Source organism: Syngnathus scovelli, chromosome 2 (assembly GCF_024217435.2).
Source record: "Syngnathus scovelli strain Florida chromosome 2, RoL_Ssco_1.2, whole genome shotgun sequence".
In the NCBI taxonomy this organism is placed as follows: domain Eukaryota; kingdom Metazoa; phylum Chordata; class Actinopteri; order Syngnathiformes; family Syngnathidae; genus Syngnathus; species Syngnathus scovelli.
In genome coordinates, this window is record NC_090848.1 from 15291582 (window position 1) to 15317038 (window position 25457).

At 40.7% G+C, this 25457-nt stretch overlaps 1 protein-coding gene across 2 annotated transcripts in view; it reads left to right on the forward strand.

Moving 5' to 3' along the window:
• Positions 1-25457, forward strand: part of lamb2l (laminin, beta 2-like) — a 27737-nt gene continuing 2280 nt past the window's right edge. Inside the window, exons 1-30 of one of the 2 annotated variants that reach the window (XM_049755824.2) lie at positions 1-162; positions 7548-7630; positions 10865-11034; positions 13211-13346; positions 13491-13564; positions 13652-13840; positions 14077-14140; positions 14222-14424; positions 15042-15162; positions 15613-15801; positions 15946-16125; positions 16264-16376; positions 16492-16571; positions 16660-16816; positions 18279-18419; positions 18776-18937; positions 19031-19152; positions 20499-20619; positions 20730-20922; positions 21000-21143; positions 21322-21553; positions 21629-21792; positions 21872-22096; positions 22357-22571; positions 22651-22747; positions 23449-23821; positions 24085-24269; positions 24381-24628; positions 24706-24921; positions 24984-25128. In XM_049755824.2, the coding sequence (XP_049611781.1) occupies positions 7582-7630; positions 10865-11034; positions 13211-13346; positions 13491-13564; positions 13652-13840; positions 14077-14140; positions 14222-14424; positions 15042-15162; positions 15613-15801; positions 15946-16125; positions 16264-16376; positions 16492-16571; positions 16660-16816; positions 18279-18419; positions 18776-18937; positions 19031-19152; positions 20499-20619; positions 20730-20922; positions 21000-21143; positions 21322-21553; positions 21629-21792; positions 21872-22096; positions 22357-22571; positions 22651-22747; positions 23449-23821; positions 24085-24269; positions 24381-24628; positions 24706-24921; positions 24984-25128 (4708 nt within the window). In that variant the 5' untranslated portion in view covers positions 1-162; positions 7548-7581. Of the gene's footprint in view, positions 163-5694; positions 6070-7547; positions 7631-10864; positions 11035-13210; positions 13347-13490; positions 13565-13651; positions 13841-14076; positions 14141-14221; positions 14425-15041; positions 15163-15612; positions 15802-15945; positions 16126-16263; positions 16377-16491; positions 16572-16659; positions 16817-18278; positions 18420-18775; positions 18938-19030; positions 19153-20498; positions 20620-20729; positions 20923-20999; positions 21144-21321; positions 21554-21628; positions 21793-21871; positions 22097-22356; positions 22572-22650; positions 22748-23448; positions 23822-24084; positions 24270-24380; positions 24629-24705; positions 24922-24983; positions 25129-25457 lie in introns of those variants that run through there. The other variant, XM_049755825.2, reaches the window with a different exon arrangement.

Genomic DNA, 25457 nt, shown 5'->3' on the forward strand with positions numbered 1-25457 from the left:
GCGGACGGACGGCACACTGCAGCCGGCCAAAGTCGGGCCGTCTCTCAGCCCCGATCCTCGTCCTACATCGCTGCAGTCTGGACAACGAGCTCTCGCAGAGGAAGTGTGGGAGTGAAGAAAGGAGAGCCAGGAGCAAAGCGTGCGTGGCATCGGCAAGAGCAGGTGAGGGCTCAAATTAATGCTTTAGTCAAAACTTCCGTCATAAAGTGACATATCATTCTCAAGTCCCGCACTTGAATCAACAGTGAGGACCAAGCACGTTTATTCTTTGTAACGCGTTCTTTGTAACGCACAACTGTAAATACATGACATTTTACTTTTTTTAAATTTTTTATGTAGTTTCAGCGTTCCTGGTGTGTTATAAAATACAAAAACTAATTAGCCTGAATTTGACATTCCTGAGATTTTAAAAAAAGTGTAAACTATGTCCATTGAAAATAAAATTGGAGTCATTTGTCCACCTGCGACTTATCTTTGACTAATTTGTTAACAGCCATAACATGTTGCATGTTTTTGAACAAAAAGAAGGCTACATTATTTAGTGTTATATAGTGATCAAAATGTCATATCATTATTACCATATTTAAACTGCGATAATGAAGAAGCACATTGAATGACCGGCTAGCACATTTGCCTTAATGTTCTGATGCTGAGGGTTCGAATCCTGGTTTCAGCCTTCCTGTGTGGAGTATGCATGTTCTTCTTTTCTTCAGGTGCTCAGCTTGGCCTTCCCCAAAAAGTTCTTTGAGGAGTCAAAATTGTCCATAGTCCATATAAATATGAATGGGAATGATTGTTAGTGCCTTGTGTCTAGCAATTGACTGGTGACCAATCTAGGGTGTTCAACTGGGATAGGTTCCAGCTCACCCATGACCCTCAAATGGACAAGCACTATAGAAAATGCATGGATTGGTTTACATGATCCAGTTGAAACTGCTCATGTACACACCCATAGTGGGGCAAGAAAAGTTTATCTTATCTTACAATGCAAAGAGCATTGTAAAGATTACGTGATTACATGTGTTCATTTAATGCTCACCACAGTTCTTATAGTTATTGTGATTTTAATTCGTATTTTTGTGTATGTGTATCATAGTAAAATCTGTTCCTTTAATTTGTAAAAAAACACTAGACTATATATATATATATTAAAAAAAAAACAGCCCTCATGTCCTATGAGGCTGTGCTTTCATTGATTCGTGGCTGCAAGGCAGTTCTTTTTTTTTGACACACATTCCTGCCAGATTACGAGCGGCACAGATTAATGGAGAGTCAGGCTCAGATTTTCTCCTTGAACTGAAAAGAATGAGAGTCAAATATACACCAGTACTTTCTTACACTAGTTGTTCCAAGATGTAATTCAATATGTTCTCTTTAATTCAACACATTAACTTTTTCAGTTTTTCTGCATTGACTGATATCGTAGTTACACTGACAAAATCCAAAGAATAGCGTTTGTAATACTGATAAGAAGAAAAGATGTTGGGAAAATGAGCAACGATCATAAAAATGACTCGTTTTATTTTTTTTCTAAAATTTTGACTTTTTCAGTCAAACATACATTTTTATCCTTTTTTTGTTTATTCTCTAAAGTTAATGACATTTTTATTGCATGATTTTTATTAATATATTTCAATTTTATTCTGAAAATGCTTTGCTTTTATTCTCGTAGCACAGTATTCTCTCCTTTTTCTTCTTTTTTGCGTGTTTATGTGTGTGTTTGGAGGTGCATGTTCCCAGGGGCCTTGGAGGCTTAGTCTAGCTTTAATCAGCTCAAGGACCTGGCCCTGCACCCTGCTGCTGAGATCAACTTTAACCTGCAGGGTTAAGAGCATCCACGAGTAGCTCCACTTCCACTTGTCGAGTAGGAGAGAGTGATTAGCGAGTTTGTTTTCATGGCTCAATTTGGACCACTCAGGTATATATTTTTAAATATGCAATATGTTGGTTAAACCTAAAAAGAAGAGAAAGAAATGATGATTATAAAGCACTAGTATATTTGAGAAAAAGTGACTACGCATAAAGAGTAGCTGCCTGCCTGTTAGGGACCGTCAGAAACAACTTGGGATGGGCATGATTATCAATTTATTGATCATTAGGACTACTGTCCACTGTGTGTAGTTAATTATTGCTGAAGCAAAATACTCGTAAGGCAACATGGGGGGGGGGCACTACTTGATTTAATGTTGATATAATTTCACATATTTGATTTCAAAGAAGAACAACGTGAGCTCCATACATATCCCAGCAGCATTTTTCTGCTCAACGCAGCAGTAGCATGGGAGCAGGAGTTCAGAACATTCAGGGAGAGCGTCCCACATCCCATTAAAATGTTGTTGTAGTACTTTCCTGTATACTTTGTATCCAATTGTTTATTTTGGACAAATTATGTGGCACAAGTATTCTTTTATGGCTTATAGCCAAATGGTAGTGTGTCACTGTTTATTTGGCTTAGTCCAATTTTGTGTGTGTTCCATACGCGTCTCTTGGGATCTTGTGTTTGGAAGCTGACAGGCTCATAATCATACCTCCTCATCATACCTCCTGATATGAATCTGTTTCATTTCTTTCTTTTTCATGTCTGCCTCCTCTTGCATATTTGTCTCCTTTCATCCAGTCTGGAAATCCTGTATCCAGACAGCTGACAACTTAATGAGGGCAAACTAATTACAGTGTCTGTAGTATTCGTAGGCGCCTGAACATAGATAATAAAATAGGAATTAAAAATAGATTTCTTTATGTCTAGGAAATTCCCTCATTTATTGATTTCCTTTCAGTTTTTCTCTGTGTTACCTTAAATAAAGACAGTAAGAAATGGTGACACCGATTTTGTCTAAATGTTGCAGTGCCACTAATACCTGGATACCTCCTAAAAACTCCTGGGGATAACAAATTTCCTCTCGCCTTACCAGGTTTTTGTAACAAAATGAAAAACATACCATGTGACCTAACAACAAAGTGACGTTCGAAAAAGCGTTACCAAAACTCACATCAACCTTTGTTAAATGTGAAAAGCAGTCTAGTAGTCTACAGGAACTTGGCTTCAACTAACTAACTAACTAACTAACTAACTAACTAACAAACTAACTAACTAACTAACTAACTAACTAACTAACTAACTAACTAACTAACTAACTGATACGAACACAACCTATCTTCTTGAAAACCACACTCGGCAGAGTTAACAATATAAAATAGTAACTATAGAGACTGTAACTGTAAGAGAGAGCAAACAGATCTCTCTGTCATGCATGTTGCGACATAAAAGCCCGTCCCTTGTGTTTTGCCGTGATATACTGTGAGGTATTCAGAGTTTCACAGTGAGATCACTTTACGGTTCCGTGCTCTTTGTGTGGGTCACCTGCTCAGCTATAGATATGACCTGACACACCCTGTACTGGGTTATTTTTTAACTAGAACACTTGGAGGCTGCTGAGTTCTTGCATATTGTCAGATGTCGGAGTCACAATAAAATGAGTGACTGCCGTGTGAGTCCGTTGTCTTGGTGAAGGCAATGAGATAACGGTTAATTTTTGTTTTATGCCTCATGTTTTTAAATCTTACGTTATTTCTGAGTGCCCACACAGAGACTCATTGACATTGATTCATAAGTAACCCGAACTTCCGCCATGAGCTCATCACTTTGATCTGGTTCCATTTCCTTTTTTTTTTTTTTTACAGCGCCTTTACCATTTCAAATTCTTTTACGACATCTTTACTATTACTTTGCTGCCAGCTGCAATGGTTAGTTCTTGATTTGATGTGTACACAAGTTCACACAGGCACAAGCGCACAGAGGAAGGCTTATCATGTTTTTATTGTACGGGAGCCTTGGATTGTTTGGGCTGGAGTTCCGAGATTCCTTGGCTTTGTCTCGCCTCTGCATAGACTTTGTAGAGGCGCCATGAACTTTCTTCTGGCCTTTCCTTATCTCATTTTGATGCAACTGTTGGGCGTTTGGCAGGCTCAGTTTGTAGGTGAGCCAGGTGCAGCTGATACTAATGGAATTCTTAGAATCCAAACATTTTAATATTTTCTTGTTATGCACTAAACAATGTGAAAATGATTGTATTTATACGTTTGACACTATGTCCCATTCAGTACATGACTCAAAGATTTGCGGCCTCTGTTTTTTCCTTTTTGTCCATTTCACTCCACGGGCGGCTTACTTGAAAGTCTGAAAAGTTACTGAATAGTAACTCATTAAAATGTTATCTTGCAACACAAATTTGACCAAGCTGAAGTCCGTTACTTAAAAAAAAAATCTTAAAATGGGGTACCATTGTTGTAAAAAAGGTCAAGAGGTGAACTCACCTATACTCGAACAAAAAACCCTAATTTTACCGTAGAAACTGTGTTCCCAAGTGGATTTGTAAAAAAAAAAAAAAACTCTCATTATATTTGAATACAGTCACAATCCAATGTTATGTAATGTACTCTGATAATTGTCAAGTGTTGAATTTTTTAGCATTTCACTGAAGCGAGAACCCTTCTTGAACTTGTTCCACTTTCTGCTCCTGCTGCCTCACCATCTCCAGAGGCCAAAGGTCACATGAGCAGAGCGCTGTGAATGTGAAAGCCGCTTTGTTCTCTTGTGCACTTGTTGTTTTGTTGGCTGGCCCCAATCACACACATGCATGCACATTACCCACACACGCAGACACCGTTACACTTCCTCCTACGCTTGTCACTTTGTGTTGTCTCTTCTCGGCCCCCCCTTCCAAAGTCTTTTGACCTTCAAAGTACCTGGATAGGTTCCAAGGTGTGTTGACTTCAGCTCTTCTTGACATTGTAATGAAGAGACTTTAGCTATGCGGTGCACTTATGGAAAGGCCACGACCATACAAGCAAGTGGATTTGTAGAAAGAGATTTGTCAGGTGGCACATGAGCCACGGAATTAATTCTTAATAATTGGCTACTGAATACTATAAAGTTTTGATGCATATCCATTGGGGGGTGCATCTCATGATACAAAGGGTATGATATGATTCAAGGATGTAATGGTTTCAAAAAATGGAATGATTTAATTTTGTTCATTTCAGTGGGATTACGATTCATTTTGGTATGGGATGGTTGTTGTAGATTTTGTCATGTATGCAACAACATGTTAGAGCTTTAGAATATTATCCAAGTTAATTAAATTCAAAGAAAGATCAAAACAAGTTATATCTCGTGTACAACTCTCATAAAAGACAATTTATTAGTATCTCGTTACATGGTGAGTGATACGGTTCAAGGATTCAACTATTTTAAAAATGTAACAATTTGTTTCAGTTCGTCATATCCAAACTGATTTTCCGTTTCGAGTTGGTTTTTGTTACCTCTAGTACTCAGTGGTGTGCATCTCTCCACAAAAAAAAAAAAAAAAAGATACACGGAGTCGATACCAGGATTGTTCATTTTAAAGTGAAGCGATTTGATTCAGTGGGATTCTGATTCGACTCGATAAAGTAGTTTGACAACGGTGACACCTGTTGCATCATATATTTGACAGCCTGGAAATGCTTTTTATGTGGACTGGTAAAAAAAATTATAAGATGAAAAATAAGTGAAAAATTCCACTGTACATATGGACATTATCTAAATTGCCCCTTTGTCCATAGCACTCGTCGCTTGTCATTCTCCCTCTCGTGCTCTCTCTCTGGCCTCTCTGGCCTTCTCTCTACCTCCCTTGCCTCTTCACTCTCCCTGTGAGTCCAGAAGAAAGGGGTGGTGCATTCCAACAGCCTGGAGACCGTTCCCCTCTTTCAACCAGTGGCCCGCAGAGTGACAGTGCAATTAGAATAATAATAGCTGTCCATTCACCCCAGTGCCCCAGTGACGAGGCAGCCGGCCGGAGAAAACCAGGGAGGGCGAGGCGGAGGGCGGAGAGAAACCAACTCTCGGAAGCTTCGATTGGCCCCGGGCTTTTCCCTCTGTTTTTACACCGCCGCCGGCGCCGGTAGCACCCTCAAGTTTGTTTTACACTTTCTGCTGCATCACATGTGCATGCATGCGTAAACACACACACCAGGCTGTACATGGCGGAGAATTTTAGTGAATGGCTCTAAATTGTGAGGAGACCAAACGTGAGTATGAATCACTTGGGAACTCTCATGATGACTTCTTTTATTGTTTCTGTGCTTTTTTTTTTTAATGCACTTGTGCTGGGAGTAAAGGTTGGAGGTGAAGCATCCCCACTGTTGCTCCACTTGGGCTAAACTGTTACTAGATGTGTAGTTGGTTAAATTGTAACAAGTGTGCAGATCAGTAGTGCAGATGGCATTTGTGTAATTTCATTGAGTGATCTGATTTGTCACCAATGCTGAGAGACAAGCTAATGTTGGTTTATGTTTTACTGCCATAACACATCACTAATTCTTGGACTTGACTTTGAAGGTGAAAACAGTGGACAGAAAATGAGTAACGCCTTGTCACCGGCATCCAATCAGATTGCTCTGATTTCATCACTATATTGCTCACAGCCACGAGGGAGTGTAGTTGTGGCATATCAAGTTATGGTATGATCTGCTAGATTTATGAATGAGTTTTTAAAAGTCATTTGGACATGTATCGAGTAATTTATATGACAGCAAAGTGCTCTTACATCTTAGTAACGCCCTATAGTGTCTTTTTTTTTTCCTGTGGCATTTCTATCACCACAATTGGAGTTCATGATGTGAGACGTGCAACATGCTTGTTCTCGCCTGTCATTTTGTGTTTCCACACGTGCGCACACATATTCTGCCCCATTCAATGTGGACGCCCCTGTGTTTGCAGAGCCTGTGCATACAAGAGGCCCTTTGCTCACAAGATGCACGACACTTTCATGCAGCCTCAGCACAGCAATGAGCATAATTGCCCATTGTTGGCTACACTTGGCTACTTTCAGATTATTAACGATGTGAAAATATTTTCAGAAACCAGAGAGAAAAGAGTCATATTCACAATTATATCTTGCTCCAGATGGCCAAAGTTTGTTTCCTTTTGAGCACTCTAGCAATTTAACAACAAACTAATCTTCAACTTTTTTTTTTTTTTTGAAAGACCTTGAACGATATCTGACCTAAAATAGCAACAATACGGTTGCTTGTTCACTGTGCCAGATGAAACTGGAGCATTGCACCTGGAAGGGTACAATACAGAAACTTGACAACATTTATGAGAACTGGCTGTGCTGAACTGGCTAATTGGATCAGCTCAAATAAACAAGTAGATTGTTCCGTGTTGTATCACAGTACTTCACAAATCAGTAAAGTGGATATTGGGTTGTTAAGCACGGGCCAGTCATAGCTCAGCCTGTTAGAACTTGACCTTGGTTCCCGGTTCAAGACTAATTGCAGGTCAAAGTTCGTCTGCACCTGAAGTGATGTTAGGAGTTCAACACACAACACCCAGAAGCTTTCTATACATTTATTTAAAAGACAGTGTTGATCAAAATGAGTTTGTTTGGTAAATGAATAACATTTTGGTAGAGTTCTCAAGGAGCACCTAACACTTGAAATTGCATTGAGATTCTTACCACAAGATAAAATGTATTTCTCTCTTTCTGTCTGTTTGTTGTCAGATCCAGATTGCTTATTTTGCTCTTTGCGTGTCCAATGGTGCTGATGACCATCATGGCTTTGTATCTGATGATCTTCATGCTGGGTGAGTACAAATGCCTCTCTTTCGTTTACATTTGTTTCTTAAAATTACAAATCCTTTGAAGAAGACTTTGTCCTTCATTTTTTATCACAATTTGTCATTTTCCTAAAAATTGTTAAGGTGGGTTTAGAAGTCGTTTGCTGTCAACTATCCTTTGAATGACATTTAATCTGTGGAGGAAAAATATCAAATGATGATGCAAATTAGAGTAAGAGAATTTTTTTATTATTGTTTTGAGATCCCAAGTTTTAATCAACTAAATCTAAATGTTTTTCAGTCTTTGTGGGTTTGGCAACTTCAAATTGTGCTACTGGCAATCCAGTGGTAGCGGTGGCAGCAGTTAGCGAACCCCCGTGCGATATCATAACGTCACGCATCTCGTCATGCCTGACAGACAAATTTTAGGTGGAAAATTTTCCTTATTTCCGAATTGTACGATATCAGCAGTACTGAACTTCAGCGATCCTTGTGTAGATTTTTATTTTAATTGTTGGTAATAAATGATATATGGATCAATGAGGTACAATACCTGTCCTTGCCTCATATTGCTTTTATTGTCATATGATATCACTGAGCCTTTACGTTCCTGAATGTTGCCCAATGTGCAAGTGGCCTTAAACTTAGTCTCCATCAAACCTTTTCAAAAATAATAGAAATTATGAATTGAGGTCTGTAAGAAATTACCGGTATTGAATATATTGATGGATAAGGTGATGAGTGTTTACATTCTTGCCAGCTTCCCTGCTCTGCTTGAGCTGCAAAGAAAGTGTTGCAAAGAGGTGTATTGGCAGTCATTCACAGCCACGTTGACACCTGGAATGTTTCCGTTAATAAGTAACATTTTCCATCCTGTCCCTGCATTCCTGCCGTAGTGCATAGTATACCGGAGGGAAATTGGATGCCTAGGGGTGCGTTTACCTGTCATTCTTCTTCTTTGTGTACGTGTGTGTGCGTTTCATTGCCTCATCCTACACTCTAATAACACACTTGTAAACCAGCTGTCAATGACCTTGTTGTTCCAACAGGCTTGCTTTGGTCCTTCTTTTGAGTTCTTTGGCAATCGGGGTGGCCTTGTTCGGAGTTTTGGCTAAGGGATAGTGGCTAGTTTCAGTCTAAACTATAATTCTTCCTGTTCGAAGTGTGTCTAACACTTTTATGTGATGTTGTTAAACATTTCAGAATATTTGGGATTACCTTTTAAATGATAAAGGATTGTGTGCACAACAGTGCTTCGCAATTATTTTCTGTTACGCCCGCCAAGGTAAAAGAAAACATTTCGTCCTCCCCAATTTGCAGCCGCAATGATAAATAGTATCATTTATCTATAAAATTTATGTAGTATCCTTATAACATTAAAGAAAATAAGAAAGAAAAGAAATATGGATGTACTTACAACAAAGAATAGCTCCATTAATGTGATTTTTTTTAGCCTGTCACAGGCGAAGTTTGACGTGCATCGATTTGCCTGAATGAATGAATGAATAAATAAATAAATAAATAAATAAATAAATAAATAAATAAATAAAGTATTTTTTGTTCCTCAGGGATGTGTTAACCATGGGGGAAAAAATTAAATCAGAAACCACCTTTTTGTTAAAACAAACCCAGTGAAATTTATTTTAAATGTAAATAATTAGGACTGAGCACAATTAGTAGCACGGTGCCGATGGATGGGGCTATTTAAAGAACTGAAGAGCGGTTGTCAACGGATCTTTCAGCGTGAATTTGACCCAAAACATACGGGGGATGCAACAAAAGAATGGCTCAAGAAGAATCACATTAAGGTCACGGGGTGGCTCGCTGTCCCCAGACGTTAATCCTGTCCAAAATGCAACAGGGGATCTGAAGCTACGACCTGTTAAAGAATCTAGACAGAATCTGCAAAGAGATGTGCGACCAGCTGAAAAAAATGTCTGACCACCTTGAGCGAAGTAGCTGCATTAATTTAGAATGAGTTTGCAAATGCAGAAGCAAAGTTGAGTGATTTATTCAAAATTTAACATTACGTACAGTTTTCATCTGCTAATGATAATGTTATTTTTTGGGATGCACTTTGAACTTTTCCAATCTTTGCGAGCAAGCCTCAGCATGTTGCAGGTCTGTTGTGGGTTTTTTTTTTCTCATAGATCAACAAGTTGAAAAGACCCCATACATCACTGTCACCTCACTCAGCTGTCTTCTTATTTGTTGTTCATACAAGTAATTCTGGAACCGGGTCACATCCACCATTTTGCTTTGTTATTAGTTACCAAATAGACAAGTTGCTCCCTCTTGTCGGTGAGACCTGCGATTCACTGGTGCACAGCGAGTGTTTACATGGAGCAGAAGAGTTGTTTCATGCTAAATTCCGTTAAAGCAATTACATTGTAATATCAGACTGTGTCCAAAATTAGAGACATTGTCCATACTTTATCAACCCAGGAAAACAATATTCAAAAATTGTAACGTCCTGGCCAGAGTTTTCACCACATTAAGAATGCATTTTCACTACCAGGCCCAAATGACTGAAACTCATTGTTCTACCTGTCAGCAGACCCGTTTGTTATTTTGTTTCCTTTCCTTTACCTTCTCATCAACCTTGAACATGATAAGCAACATAATAAAATGGTTTTGTGGATGATGGATAAGTACAATGTGCAAAAATAAATGTACACAACTGTAGAAGGCTGTCACTATGGAATATTTCTAGAATCGATTATTCCATTGATCATTCCATCAATTGAATAATCAAATAAAAATGTTGTTCTGTATGAAAGTTGATCCCAAAACACATTTTTCCAATTTACTTTTGTTTTTTTTGATATTGTTTAGTGATAAAAACAAGTCAATAACAAGTAAATAATGTTTGCAAATGTTTTGATTATACACAAAAGATTATGTTTGTTTTCATGATTGACTCAAAAAAATAATGAATAAATTACCATTGAGAAGCTAACATCGGAGGACTTGGACAAATCCAAGTTGAAAAATGGCTCTGAGCAATTACTTGATTATTAAAAAGAGTTGTTGAGTAATTTGATAATCGACTACTTTTCGATGAATCGATTAATTTTGACAACTCTACAACTGTACCACTCTTTAATCATGTGAGCATTTTACACATTTCATGATTCAATCAGTCAGTCGGGATAAGCTCATAGGCACCTCACTTCCACCTAATTTTAACAATCAATTGATTCTGCACCTTGTATGAAACATACATTAGATCTGACTTCACTCATGCTCCTCTATCTCCAGCCTCATGTGTGTCTGGACAAGACCTGCCATCAAGCCCACATGGCTGCACGGACGGGAGTTGCTACCCTGCCACGGGAAATCTCTTGATTGGGCGTGCTGTGAACCTGAGTGCCACCTCCACTTGTGGGCTGGACAGTCCACAGCATTACTGCATTGTCAGCCATCTCCAGGTCACACTTAAATTTTTCCCCACGTCTTTTACTTCCTTGTCTTTTACCACCTGTGTTGTCAAAGCTATGTTGGTTCTCTCTTTTGTTCCTTGTCATCTCCACTTGTCCATCTTCGGCTTTCACTCACCTGCTCAACCTTTCAGTATGTGTTACACATACCGTACATAAAAACAAACTATGCTTCTTTGTTCGCTTTCACCTCGTGGTAAACGTTTCAGTTCATTGCAGTTTTTATGATTTCCAGGTTTCAAGTGACACGTTTTTTCCCAACGTGATCCCTCGATCATAAAAATCGATTGATGAGTCTACTCTAGCCCATCCGGCGTGCAGCTTTAGTTCTATGTTTTTTTTTTTTTCTTCAAACCACGGTTGACGTGTTTCATCATGGGTGCGTTGTATACATACATCTGTTTGCTACGCAAGTACATACTTGCACCTCGATGCCTCCAGGTGAACAAGATTGACGTGAGACCCTGATTCCAGATGCCCTTTGTGACTCTCGGGGTCAGGATATGGTGACAACCTGTCACGCCACGAATCCAAGTGTAAACCTTTGTCAGGAACTAACTTAAGTGTCTGTGTTAAAATGTCCGAGAGAGGTCATCACTAATGTGAGCTTGACATGAATGATTTCCTTTTCCCCGTAAGGTCAGATTCCATTGTTGTATCTGAGAAGAGGTTCTGCTATTAATCCAGTTGAGTTAATGACCTTTTAAAGGGGCCTCAAAGACAAGGAGCATTTCAGGTTAGGACAGGCCAGGTAGAGGGCAGCGCAGTTAGCATGTTTGCGTCACAGTTCCGACCTTCGGAATTTCGAATTCCAGCCCCACCGTGCATGTTCTCCAAATGTGTGAGTTGGTTTTCTCCCATATTGTGAGCTGATCTAATGAGAAAACTTAATGGCACCTTTTCTGTAAAGCATTTCAAATTAACATTAGACTTACATCAATGTTTTGTTGCGACAGAAAGCTGATCAACCTTCACTAATTCGGTATGAATAAGGGCTTGGAGTGGAGAGCAAGAGTGAAAGAGCAAGAGTGAGAGAGAAAGAGTGAGAGCGCAAATGAAGTGAAAGAGATTTAAAGCCACACAGCTTACTCTTATTCAAATTCAATTACTTTCTCAGTACTACCAGGAGCACATGATTGGAGGCAGCTCATTCATTCCAAAGCATTGACAGATACAACATGGACCATGAAACTGAGACTAATTAGCTCTTTAACACTTTACACCCCACGTTATCACATGTAAGCTTCTTTGTTGTAATTTTTGCTACAGTTTCGAAACTTTTAGATTATTTGTTGTCGTAAAAATATTATGTATCCTCCTTGTCTTTAATAACGATTGGTTGTGTCCAACGGTTTATTTCATTTGAACTAGTCACAGGGCACAAGAATGTAATACTATATGTATTCAAAACATCAGATTTTTATCCACACTTGGTTAAAATGCCATCCAATTTTTTTCTTTTTACAATGCTGCTACCTTGGTATCCCAATGTTGCCATTTGAACCATGTCCTGCAAAATCAAGCGTCGTTGGACACAAGGCACATTATTCATGCAAGGAAATGGCCAAAACTTTAGCATCTTAACTAGTCATAATCATTTCTGACAGCAACCTAATTAAGACCCTCTAGTCTGGATTCCAGTGCTTCTCTGTGCCAGCCTCATCTACTCAGCTCCCCTCTTCATGGCCCCCCTTCCAAGAGGCACCCTTTTGCAGCCTACCTACCTCACCATGCCCCCTTGCTCTCTGCAGGCCCAGTCTTTGTCTCCAACTGCTGAGAACCTTTTCCACTTGCATGTCAACATCATTCACCTGCACCCTCCTGCCTAGCACCTCTATTTGTTGTGAACCTTTGCCACACACATCTTTATTCAGACTCCACATTGTTGTGTGATTCCCATGGCCTCTCTATTCCTCTTCTATTGATGCATACTTGTATTGAGACGGAATTACACTGCTGCATTCTTGGACAATCCGATACTGCTGTTGGAAATAAATGAATGGGACACAAGCTACTGGGACAAACATATTTGAACACAATTGTATTCTTCCATCCATACAGTACATCTTTCCTGACACTCAATATTTTCTTTCATGTACATGTCTGTTGATGACGGCAGACAAAAACATTGACTAAAAGCGCAAATGTATTTTTCCTACCTCAACAGGAGTCGGACAAATGTTTTGAGTGTAACTCCCGGCATCCGTATGACCCGGACCGACACAGAAACAGCCACCGCATCGAGAACGTGATTTACCTCATGGACAGCAACGGTGACAACACGTGGTGGCAGTCTGCTAATGGTGTGTGTTTTAAAGATGTCACTTGGGGTGTATCTTAAATCATGCTCTCAAATGTTGTACAAAGCACTTCCTGTAAGCCCTTGCCTGAGAGAATATTTCAAAGTTTGCCCAACAGTGATGTCCTAACAGTTATTTCTTCCACAGGAGAGGAAATTGTCAGTATTCGACTTAACCTGGAAGCCGAATTCCACTTCACGCATTTAATTATGAAGTTCAAGGTACACATGATTGCTGTCTCAATTGAACTGGACGACAAATCAGAAGTGTGGAGAGAAATTTAAAATGTCTCCTGTTTTCTTTGACAGACTTTCCGTCCCGCAGCGATGATAATTGAGCGTTCTGCTGATTTTGGTCGAACATGGCGTCCCTACCGCTACTTTGCCTCCAACTGCACCAGGACCTTTCCTGGTATCTCCTCAAATGGCCTGCACCACATTAACGACATCATCTGCGAAGAACGCTACTCTGACATTGAGCCCTCCACCAATGGGGAGGTATGATGTTGCACTGACTGTATCATCTCATCGTGGTCATTATGCAGGAAAATCAGACAAAGCAAATGGATGAGAAACTAAATGTAGCACATTTACAATTCAGACTTAACAGAATCCGTTTATTGTACATAAACAATATGTAGCTACAACATCATTTCCTTTATTTAGAATAGGAGTTTTTCTTCACTCACAAATGAATCAAATTCTCTCTTGACCTATTTTTCTTCCCATCCAAGGTCATTTATAAAGTGTTGGATCCTGCCATTCATGTGAAAGACCCCTACAGCTTGGACATTCAAGGTAGCTTAACAAAAAACGTTAAACATGTAAAAATGCAGGTAAACATAGTATCAAAGAATGTTTCATCTTTATCTTGACTAGAGCTCCTGCGAATCACCAACCTGCGCATTAACTTCACAAAGTTGAACACTCTGGGGGACGACCTTTTAGACCGACGTTCTGACGTCCTTCAAAAATATTACTACGCTATCTACGAGCTGGTTGTCAGAGGGAGCTGCTTCTGTTACGGACACGCCTCGGAGTGCGCCCCTGTGCCAGGGGTTGATATCCGAGCCAACGGCATGGTGTGATTGAAATTATTTTTGTTCTTCAATTAGCTAATTGTATGCGGAATTCAGATACATTTTACTAGATTAAAATTTTGTATGTTTGTAACAATGTTTAACAACTCAACATGGCCCCAAAATAGCATCTCTTTAGTTTTTTGTCATCAATTCAGTGTCATTTAAAAGACAGTTAACAGTTTCATGTCAGCTGACACTATACAAACCTGATGACTTTGCTTAACAATTTTTATGGTACATGAATAGATAAGAATTGTAAAAGTGGGATACACTGTGGTGATTGTTAGGTTGGTAGGCAGCAGGCTTACACAAAACAAAACAAATAAAATGTTGTTAGACAGTTTGAAAATGGGGCGTTGACACTTCAGATCTAGCAGATGGAGCTCCACTGAAAAAAAGCTTGAGTGGCAGTTGGCACTCATTTTTCAATTCGCATTACTGCCCTCTACGGGATTTGAGTTGAACAATAATGTCCTGCACTCCCATTAATTTGCAAATCCATTGAGATGGATGGACGTGGTTAAGATTGGCCTGTGTTTTGGCTTGGTAGTAGTCTTTTGGCTCGTAGCCATTGTTTTACTTGCTTCTGAAATTCACCTATTTTTCAATCTTTCCAGATCCACGGTCGGTGTGTTTGCAAACACAACACAGAGGGGCTCAACTGTGAACGTTGCCAAGATTTCTACCACGATCTGCCATGGAGGCCGGCTGAGGCCGAAAACCCGCATACCTGTAGAGGTAGGTGCACACAACAAAGAAAAAGTTGTTTAACAGAGGAAATATATGTGGAAGATACACTTTTTGTAGTATTTGTAGAGGCCATGACACCTGGGCTATGTCGATGTTGTTTCAAGAATATCAAAATTAATTTGATATTTTTGCACTCATACTCAATGTTGAGTTCTTTAACTTATTACCGTGTCACTTTGATTTAAATCTATCAAATATAACTGTATTATGGCTGTCATTATCAAATATTATTTAGAATCAATTATTGTATCAATTCTTCCATCGATTAATCGAGTCATCTGGTACAATTTTATTTGTGTTAGCGTATTAAAATCATTTTCCCCCAATTACTGTTTTTTTAACCAATTATTTCTGATTATTTGGTAAGGTTGCTGCAGAACCTAAAGTCACAATTTTGAGTCTGTAGGTAACAACGTGTTTTTTTTCTATATTCTACAGAGTGTAATTGCAATGGCCACTCAAACCAGTGTCACTTTGACATGGCGGTATATTTGGCCACGGGCAACATCAGTGGAGGAGTATGTGATGTCTGTTTGCACAACACCATGGGACGCAACTGTGAGATGTGCAAACCTTTCTACTATCAAGACCCAAATAGAGATATTAGAGACCCCCAGGTTTGTGTTGGTGAGTCAAATATTACATTTATATATTAAGGACAAGATATGCGTTCTTTCAAAACATTCAGATGCAAAGTTTGAAGCTTGAAGGTATTTTAAAAGTGTTTAAAAGGGATGCGTTTTTACTTTCCATTCTTTGGGTGACCACCAGCCTGTGACTGTGATCCGGTGGGCTCAATGGAGGGAGGCGTGTGCGACAGTCACACCGACCCAAACATGGGCTTGATCACTGGTCAGTGCCGCTGCAAAGACAACGTTAAAGGCTTGCGCTGTGACGACTGCAAGGAGGGCTATTTTGGACTCAGCCAAAACGACCCTCTGGGTTGCCAACGTGCGTATACATCTTATTTTTTCCACTCACTTTCTTTTGCCTGCTAAGATATTGGAATTGGTGTGATTTGACATTTATTTTTCAATTAAACCTCTTCATGACTGCATGTTTTTCTTGGGTGTGTATGTGTGCCACCAGCTTGCAACTGTGATCCTCGTGGCATCATTATGATGGGAGCCCCATGCGATCAGATCAGCGGCGACTGCTCTTGTAAAAGATATGTCACTGGTCGCTACTGCAACCAGTGTCTGGTTAGTACCTGTCATTCACTTTTAAAATCCAACTGTATTCAATGTCTTGCTTTTTTCTTCATATTTTGTAATGTACATTAAAAGTGTCTGGTTTTTTTGTTGTCTATCTTTGTAGCCTGAATACTGGGGTCTCAGTAATGACCTGGCTGGTTGCAGACAATGTGATTGTGACTTTGGTGGAGCCATCAACAACAGGTATCCAAAGTCTACGTCTCAAGAATGAAGATTTATTGAGAATGTTTGAATTGTGTGTGTTGGTATTATTATCTATTTTTTGTTGAAGGTGTATGATGGAGAATGGACAGTGCGACTGCAGGAGCCATCTGATTGGTCGACAGTGCTCTGAGGTGGAGCCTGGCTTTTTCTGCGCGCCATTGGACTTCTACAAATATGAGGCCGAAGGGGCTACTGGACATTCACCCATTGATGCTACGTTACCTGTGAGAATTTTTTTTTTCTAACACTGACACTCACTCAAGCCCATTGCAAGTCTCTATGATCACTTATAGGGCTTCTACAAACTGTACTATAGACCACCAACCTTCTTGAGACATTCAAATCTGACTGTCTTAAAATGCTCCAAACATTTGATAGCATCACTGTATGGGTCAGAGGAAACGTCCTGCATGATGTTATGACTACAATAGATAAAGATTTGTTTTCACTCCAGTGAAGACGTCTTTGGCTTCATTCACAATACAGGCCCAACTGCCCAATTACAATTCAATGTGCATGTACACCCAAAATGCACGTAAATATCGTAGCTTGGGCAGTGAGAAAATGTGGGGTCAATTATTTGGCCTGGGCAAATTACTCTTTTGATTGCATCTTCAATTATTTTGCTTATTTATTTGTTATTCACCACTAATGTGACATATTTAGACCATATTAGAATGCCCACGTTTTTTTCAGTACATGGCATTAACAGCTGTTTTTTTTCTGTGTGTATTTTAGTTGTTTGGGTAGACTCTATAGACTACATAGACTATTAGCAATCTGTGTTTTTTGATGATGGGTGAATCTGATTTGTGCGTTGATACTACACTCATCTTGACAGTTGCTTCATGCCCGATGGTAGTAAAAGGTTCTTGTGCAACTTTAAAGGAGCATGTTATCCTCAAACCTTTGGTCAAATTAGTTTGATTTCAGAGATTTATTTATTATTTATTATATCAGCCGTCACCCATTCTACAAGCTTCTATCCTCTTCTCTTTCCATCTACCTGTAATCTACCATGCTCTCCCATCCAGACAGTCTGTATCCTCTCTACTCATCAATTTACCCACTCCACTCTTTCCACTTCCAAGTTCAACCATGGGCAAGCTCAGACAGACCCTTTTCATCCACAGTCTCACAACATTTCCAGGAATGTGGCAAAAGGCAAGTGCTGACTTCAAATTGTCAAAGAGGCAGCCATGCAGGACACAAAATATGAGGGGAAGTGCCTCACGGGCCTTATCTTCTGGCGGATGCTTAGCGGTAATCATCGTCTGTTCTGAGCAAACGGAGACAGAGAGAGCATAGCTGTGATCACTTCCTAGAACTGTGGACTAATGCTGATAATTAGTAGTTTTATGTGGTGAACTGTCTCATTCCCTTGATGAATGATTGCACTTCCTGTTTTCAAAACATTTGGTTGTTGGCCGATACTAGAAGGGTTCTATTTTGGAGTCAAGCGCAAAACGTCGTCTAATTGTGAGCGTGGGTGGGATTTACTTGCTTTTGGTATTATTCTGTTGTGCATGACAGTAGTTAAGGTTTTGTGTATCCTTCAAATTCAGACTTGAATGACCTTAGGGGTATGTATTAGGTTTTACATAGTGCTTCCATAATTTGATTAGAATTTTTCATTTTGATTTTAAGTTGCCTTTTCAGACTTGAACTTCTCCCCTCCTCTCCTAGGGCAAAGTTCGACCTCAGGCAGAGACAGACTGCGTTCAGCACCTCAACAACCAGCTGAGAAGACACAGGCGTCACCGGCGTATCGCCAACCCGCAGCAACACCGCGCAGCACTGAGGCGGATCCGACAGCTTCAGCAGACAGTATGATATCATCTTTCGTTCACGCCCAACGATGAGAAATGCAGTGTGTTTGTCATTCATTATTATGTTTGGAAAGAGAGCCCTTAGCGCCAATAACTACTCTATTTAGACATCAGATTGCAAGAATGAAGTTGGTATAATAGCCTTGGCATAGCAATCAAACATATATTTCAGAGGGGAAAACATTAAAAAAAAAAAGAAAACTATTCTTAATGTGTTCAGTATCCAAGTCCACCACAATGTAGTCTTTTGTTACAGTTCTATATTGGAAAAAAAAATCTATTATACTAATACATTGACAATATACCCTCAAGCGTGGAAACATTCTCAAGAAGGCATTTTTCTGTCTTTCTAAGCCGGATGTGAGGACCGTTTACAGAGAGCTCACCCTAAGTCACACAGTGACTTGGACCGGGCCTGGTTTTGCTCGGGTCAAAGATAGTGCTGGCTTGGTGTTTCATATTGACAACATTCCCTACGCCATGGAGTACAACATCATGATTCGTTATGAACCTGAGGTTTGTGCATCACACTTCCCTCTTAAAACTCAGCAACTCCTTTTGTCTAAAAGCCCAGACTTTTATATATATGTGTGCTGTATGTGTGTTTAGTCCACAGAGGACTGGGAGGCCATTGTCAGTATAACATCTGTGAACCTGCCTTCCAGTCTCCGCTGTGGAAACCTTCTACCAACTGAGCAGCTCTACACAGTCACTTTGCCACATCGCAGCAGGTATCAAAACACTCAGTAGCTTTAGTGGACCTTTTTCGGGTATAATTGGAGTTTTACCAGCCGGACTGCTTTTACTGCCCTCGTATTCATGACCATGAAAAGGAGCTGCATTCAGACACTTGTCATGTAGCCTTTTTCCCCTACAAAGGCAATTTTTTTTAATGAAAGTCAATTGTGATTTATTGAATGAACAGCTTATTTGCTATAACCTTAACAGGAACTTTGAATCCAGTTCTTTAGATTTTGATATTGATATTTCGAGCTATGTTTTATTATAGAATATAGGAGGTACATACTGTATGACTGACAAGGCTGAAGGTGACTTCCGTTAGCATCAAAATAGGCTCTGATCCTTCTTGTATTTCCAATTTTTATCATTAAGCCTAAAATTGTGGCAAATACAAATACATTAAAAAAATATTGGAATTAAAATGTCAAATGTCAAAAATATATTAGAATGCTGCTTTATCATGATTTAAATAATCTTGAATAGAAAAACAAATCAAACAGATAATCAATCTAGCTGGTAGCATGACTACAATGCAATTCTGTACATTTGGGATATACTGTATACTTTAAGAACAAATGACAGAAACGATTGCATCATGACATTGTTGTCATTTAAACCTGCCCTGGCCTGCAGCACTGTGTGAGTCAGATACACTCTTACCTCATTGTATCCTGTGTTCTGTTCGCTGAAAGCAGGGCAAACATAGCTAACGCTTTGCAATAAGAGTCAGCCAGTGTGATATTACAGGGTGGGAACAGCTTTGTTTGATGAAGCTTAGAGAAGAAAAGGGGGAACTGTTGAAGACAAAATAGAGAATTGTACAGGCAGAGAATATGTGACCAAAGTAGACAATGATTGGAGCGGTTTATTAAGGCAGAGGCCACTGTTTGGGGAAAATACTATATCCACATTCAACTTTAGCAATATTGATTAATAATAAATATAACAGGTGTAAAATATAAGTGAGAAGCCCAACTTGACTAGTTTCCAAGTTCTAAATGGCCTTTGAGAAACTTTATTCATCTGGAACTGAACGGAACTGAAAAGGCCAGCTTACGCCTGGATCTAAACACTGCAGTAAACCAAAGTATTCCTTCTGTTGTCCGCTGTGGTTGGTCCAACAGCCAGCACTAATTAGCACAGTGACTTCAAAAACACAAAGAGACAGGAAGAAGGTTCATGTCTGTGAAGAGAGCATGCAATCCAATGGGCCAAGTGAGGTTGTTTTCAAATAAGCTGTTGGATAGGTCACAAATGTGCAAAATTTCCCACACACTTCCCCGAAGAAGGAAAGTTGCTCAGGGAGCGCAGCATACTGCATATCTTTGTCTTCCAGATACATCCAGATGCCAAGGCCGTTCTGTTTTGAGCCAAATAATCGTTATGTGGTTGCCATCCGCTTCCAGCGCCACGGAGTGACCCACAGACATCTTACAGCCTTCATTCTTATTGATTCGGTGAGGAAAGACAGCAACCCCAGCCTCCATCATATATAAATATATACATATATAGATGTAGAAATACGTAGATATATAGATATTTTGCTTTCTTTGTTCCACTCCGACAGTTGGTTCTGATCCCTGATTATACCGAGCTTCCTGGTTTCCAAGGCAATGAGATTGAAGGAGAGGTACGACGTGAGGAGATGATTCACTACATGTGTCTGGATTCCTTTATGATCACGCCAACGCCCACCTTGGCCGATGTGTGCTCCAAGCTCATCTGCAGTATTTCGGCTATCGTTCATGATGGAGCACTGCGTTAGTATTCAAGCAAGAAGATTATTTGTCTTTGCTTTTCACGTAATGATGGTTTGTCTCTCTTCTGTGGGATCCAGCCTGTCAGTGTGATCTTCAAGGGTCCCTCTCGGGTGAATGTGATAGGGTCGGAGGACAGTGCCGCTGTAAGCCCAACGTGATGGGCCGACAATGTGACCAGTGTACTCCAGGAACCTATGGCTTTGGAGTCTATGGTTGTACTGGTGAGTCACAAACATGGACCACCTCATTCAGCACAGATTCCAAAGGAAATGATTCAATCATGAGCTGCCGATTGCTTTATAACATAGGCTGCATTCAGAAACTCACGACTCTCCAATGGCAGTTCCAGTCACGATATACAGTCAAGTAAAGAATGTTTACTACATTTTTCTTTTTCAGCTTGCGACTGTCATTCAGAGGGTTCTCTGAGCCACCAGTGTGACCCCGTTACCGGCCAGTGCCAGTGCCGGGAGGGAGCATCTGGCCGCCGGTGCTCTGATTGCCAACCCGGCCAGTGGAGCTTCCCGAGCTGCACGCCCTGTCAGTGTAACGGCCATGCAGACAGTTGCGATTCCCAAACCGGCGAGTGTAAAGAATGCCGAGACTACACAGCCGGTCATCATTGCGAACAGTAAGCAAAATATCACCGATGTTGCCGCGGTTGTCCCGGCGATGGTAAATAACTCGCTGCACCGGTTGTGCTCAGGTGTCAGGATGGATTCTTTGGAAACGCATTGCTTGGCTCAGGGGACCACTGTCGCCCCTGCTCTTGCCCGGGTAATCCCGGTTCGAATCACTTTAACGGCCACTCCTGCCAAGCTGACCACTCTTCGAACCTCATAATGTGTAACTGCAGACAAGGCTATGCTGGTGAGATATCACACTACAACAGATGCATCAGCCAAAAAAAAGCGAGCTAAAATCTCCCATTTCTTCTTTTCCAACCCAGGGCCTCGGTGTGACCGGTGCGCCCCCGGTTACTACGGCAACCCAGAGCAAACTGGCGGCCAGTGCCTTCCATGCGAGTGCAGCGGCAACATTGACACTCAAGACCCGGAGTCATGTGACTCTAGGACAGGTCAATGCCTCAAGTGCCTGTACCACACAGATGGTCCAGCTTGTGCCCAATGCCAACAGGGTTACTATGGCACTGCTTTGGCCCATGACTGTAGACGTGAGTTTTTTGAAAATACTTTATTAATGGGTTTTGTATGCACTGCCTTGTAAATGGTTATATATTTAAGTTGCCCTGCATATTTCATCATCTTTTGGTCTTAAGAGTGGTAAAGCTACATCTCACACATTTCATTGGCACAAAAGTGTACAAAGAAGTTCAACACCACCACAAGAGCAATTCAGAATTTTATGATGTTTGACTTTCGAGAGTCAGCGTCACTGGATTCTATCTCTTGAACGTGATATATCTTTTCTTAGGCTGTACCTGCGCGACTGCTGGTACTGTCCAGTCGACTTGCAGCGACGGACACTGTGACTGCGATCGTCAGACAGGTGCTTGCTTATGCAAGGCAAACGTCACCGGCCATAACTGTGACCAATGCACTCCTAACCACTGGAACTACGGTCAGGACCAAGGCTGTGAGCCCTGTAACTGTAACCTGCAAAATTCCATGGGAACTGAATGCAATATGGTGAGCATGCATGACTCAAAAAACTTGAAAATGTTGAATGCAAGTTTAGTTGTGAAAGCCAGGTCTTTGTCCTTGACAGTTCAGTGGTCAGTGCCACTGCCACTCGGGCTTCGGAGGGAAACAGTGCACAGAGTGTGAGCAGCTCCACTGGGGAGACCCACGGATACAGTGTCAAGGTAACTAATTCGTTGACACAAAAAAGTCATCAGTAAGGCCAGTTTGGTTTTTCACTGTATAGCTATAGCTACCTTATTTATTTTTTTAATGTTACTTTATTGGTAATAATGCTGCAGCCTCACCCTTGCGGGACTCCTTGAGATCCATTTTTCACTCAGCTTTCATTGTTAACATATTCACACAGAAGGCAATTTGATACGGAGAATATGACCAAGGTAAATTTGAGTTTATTGTAAATGCCTTTTAGTGTTACTCTGTGATTCAATGTTATGGGCATTTGTGAATTTTCATATTCACAGATTTTATGGGGGGGAATATATTCTGTGATTTGCTGCAAATCTCGCATAGTATGTTTTTGTGTTCAGGCCAAAGCAAAAAAAAAAGTCATACTTTAATGTTGGTTTTTGCATTTCATTTGCATTTAGGATGTCTTGTCATATTGGCGGTCCTTGAGTGCACTTTGTGCACAGAAAACTGAACGTATATTTTTCCTACTCTCCTAATGTAGCTAATAATAGCCCACCCCTGTGTAGTCTATTTTGCTTTTACAGTGTGCCTGGATTCCCTGACATTTATGAGTCTCTCTCCCCAATGAATAGTGGAGCTTCACTGTATTACGATCAAGAAAGAATTGGAATTGTAAATCTAGCCTTTCCTTGCTTTGTCTAAATGGGTCTGATTTTCTTGTTCCCCACTTCAGAGTGTAACTGCCATCCTCAGGGCTCAGAAGTAGCACAGTGTGACCGGACCAGCGGAGAATGCCAGTGCAAGGAGGGCGCAACCGGGAAACACTGCGACGAATGTGCCCGCGGCTTCACCGGCGTTTTCCCCGAGTGCTTGCAGTGTCACGCCTGTTTCCAGTTGTGGGATGACGTGGTGTGTCAGCTCAAGCGTGATCTAGATTACATCCGGCACACTGCTGAAAAGATCCTGAAGAGTGGTGTCACACCTGGAATCGGCGACGCTCGAATCAGAGAGCTGGAGGAGAAGCTGAAGCAGGTTAAGGATCTGATTGGCAATAATGAAAGCGAAAAAATCCACCAACTGCTTGGACAAAGCATCGATGACCTAAGGTGAGCACGGTACTCTCTCCATAATGTAAAAACTTTGACTAAAGACTGGAGTTGGTTAGATGGTCGAGACGTCAAAGTATAAAACAAAAGTAATCCGCTTATTTAACATAAAACAATAAAGCCATTATACCATTGACCACCATATTGATACCATATGGATTAGGTGTGCACATATTAAACATGCAGGACCCTGAGGACCAGGATTGGTGACCCTTGGTATTTATTCAAATCTACTCACAGGGTCAATGGTATGCGTGTTTCAGGGCGGAGATCGCGTTGACCGACGGGCGTCTTATGGGTGTCGTTCGAGAGCTCAACACAACAGCAGAGGACGACGATGCACTGAGACAGACGCTGAGCGACATGGAGGGACAGTTGATGGACCTTAACGCCACGGTTGCTGCGAAACGGCAGCAGATAGATGACTACCTCATCTCAGGATTTGAAGGTAACTAATTCACACCAACTGACCAGAAGCACATTTTTCTATGCAGAATGGTCATTTGTCAACGCAACTTGCATTTGATACAAATTTGATACCTCTCATGTGTCATGATAGATCAGTTCAAAAGAGTGAAGAAATACTATCAGGAATCATCAGAGGCGGAGTCCAAATGCAACACGTCAGTGTCTGGTCCCCTTAGTCCAGTGGAACAGTCCAAAAAAACTCGCTCCAACACTGAAGATCTGATGAATGCTAATAAAGAAAAGTTCCTCCGTGCCATGGCAGCCCAGAATCAATCTATGGAGGAACTGCAGCAGAAAGCCCATGAGCTGGACCACAAGACCCGCCACCTCAGTAAAAAGGTAGGAAGATTATTCATTTATTGCTATTCGTAGATGATGAATGAATGCATTTTATTTTGGAAAACATTGTCCTACAGATGTGTGGGGGCCCCGGTACTGCTAGCATCAACGGCAGCTGCGAAGACAACCCATGCGGTGGTGCTGGTTGCCGTGACGATGAGGGCAGCCGTATATGTGGAGGGGACGGATGCAATGGGACAGTAAGCGCTTCCGTATCTGCGCTAAGTCTCGCCAAGAATGTCACCACCGATCTGGAAGCTGCTAATGAGGAGCTGCATAACGTGGCCAAGAAGGTAACAAATGTCATGTCGTACCCCGGCTCCCACTTTTTTTTCATGTTTACGGCTCTGTACAGCTCCAGGATATCGCGTCTTTGAGCCAGGATGTGAAGAATCAAGCCATGAACACCCTGGCGAGAGCCCAGAAGAACAAAGACCACTTTGAAAAATCAAATAGGGAGCTCAAAGAGCTTATCAAGAAGATAAAAGATTTCCTCACCGGTATGTTGATTATATTTATGTATAATACTTTTTTGGTCTTGTGTGTGTGCTTGGTAGTTTATTAAAAGTAGTATCACCTTTTCTGTAAAAAAAAAAAAAAAATGTGCAGGGAAGAATTCATATTTTTAGAAAATATTGTAAATGTGTATTTTTTCTTGACAGAAACTAGACTTTAAGGATTTGAAACGATAAGACAAATCTGACTGGACTAAAGAAGCTTTCACATGATTTGGTCAAGACGTCATTAGATTGTCCATATTAGACTGTCAGTATTAAAGGAAGGCAAGGTGCTCATCTTTGGTTCTTCTTGTACGTTCCTCTGCTTGTAC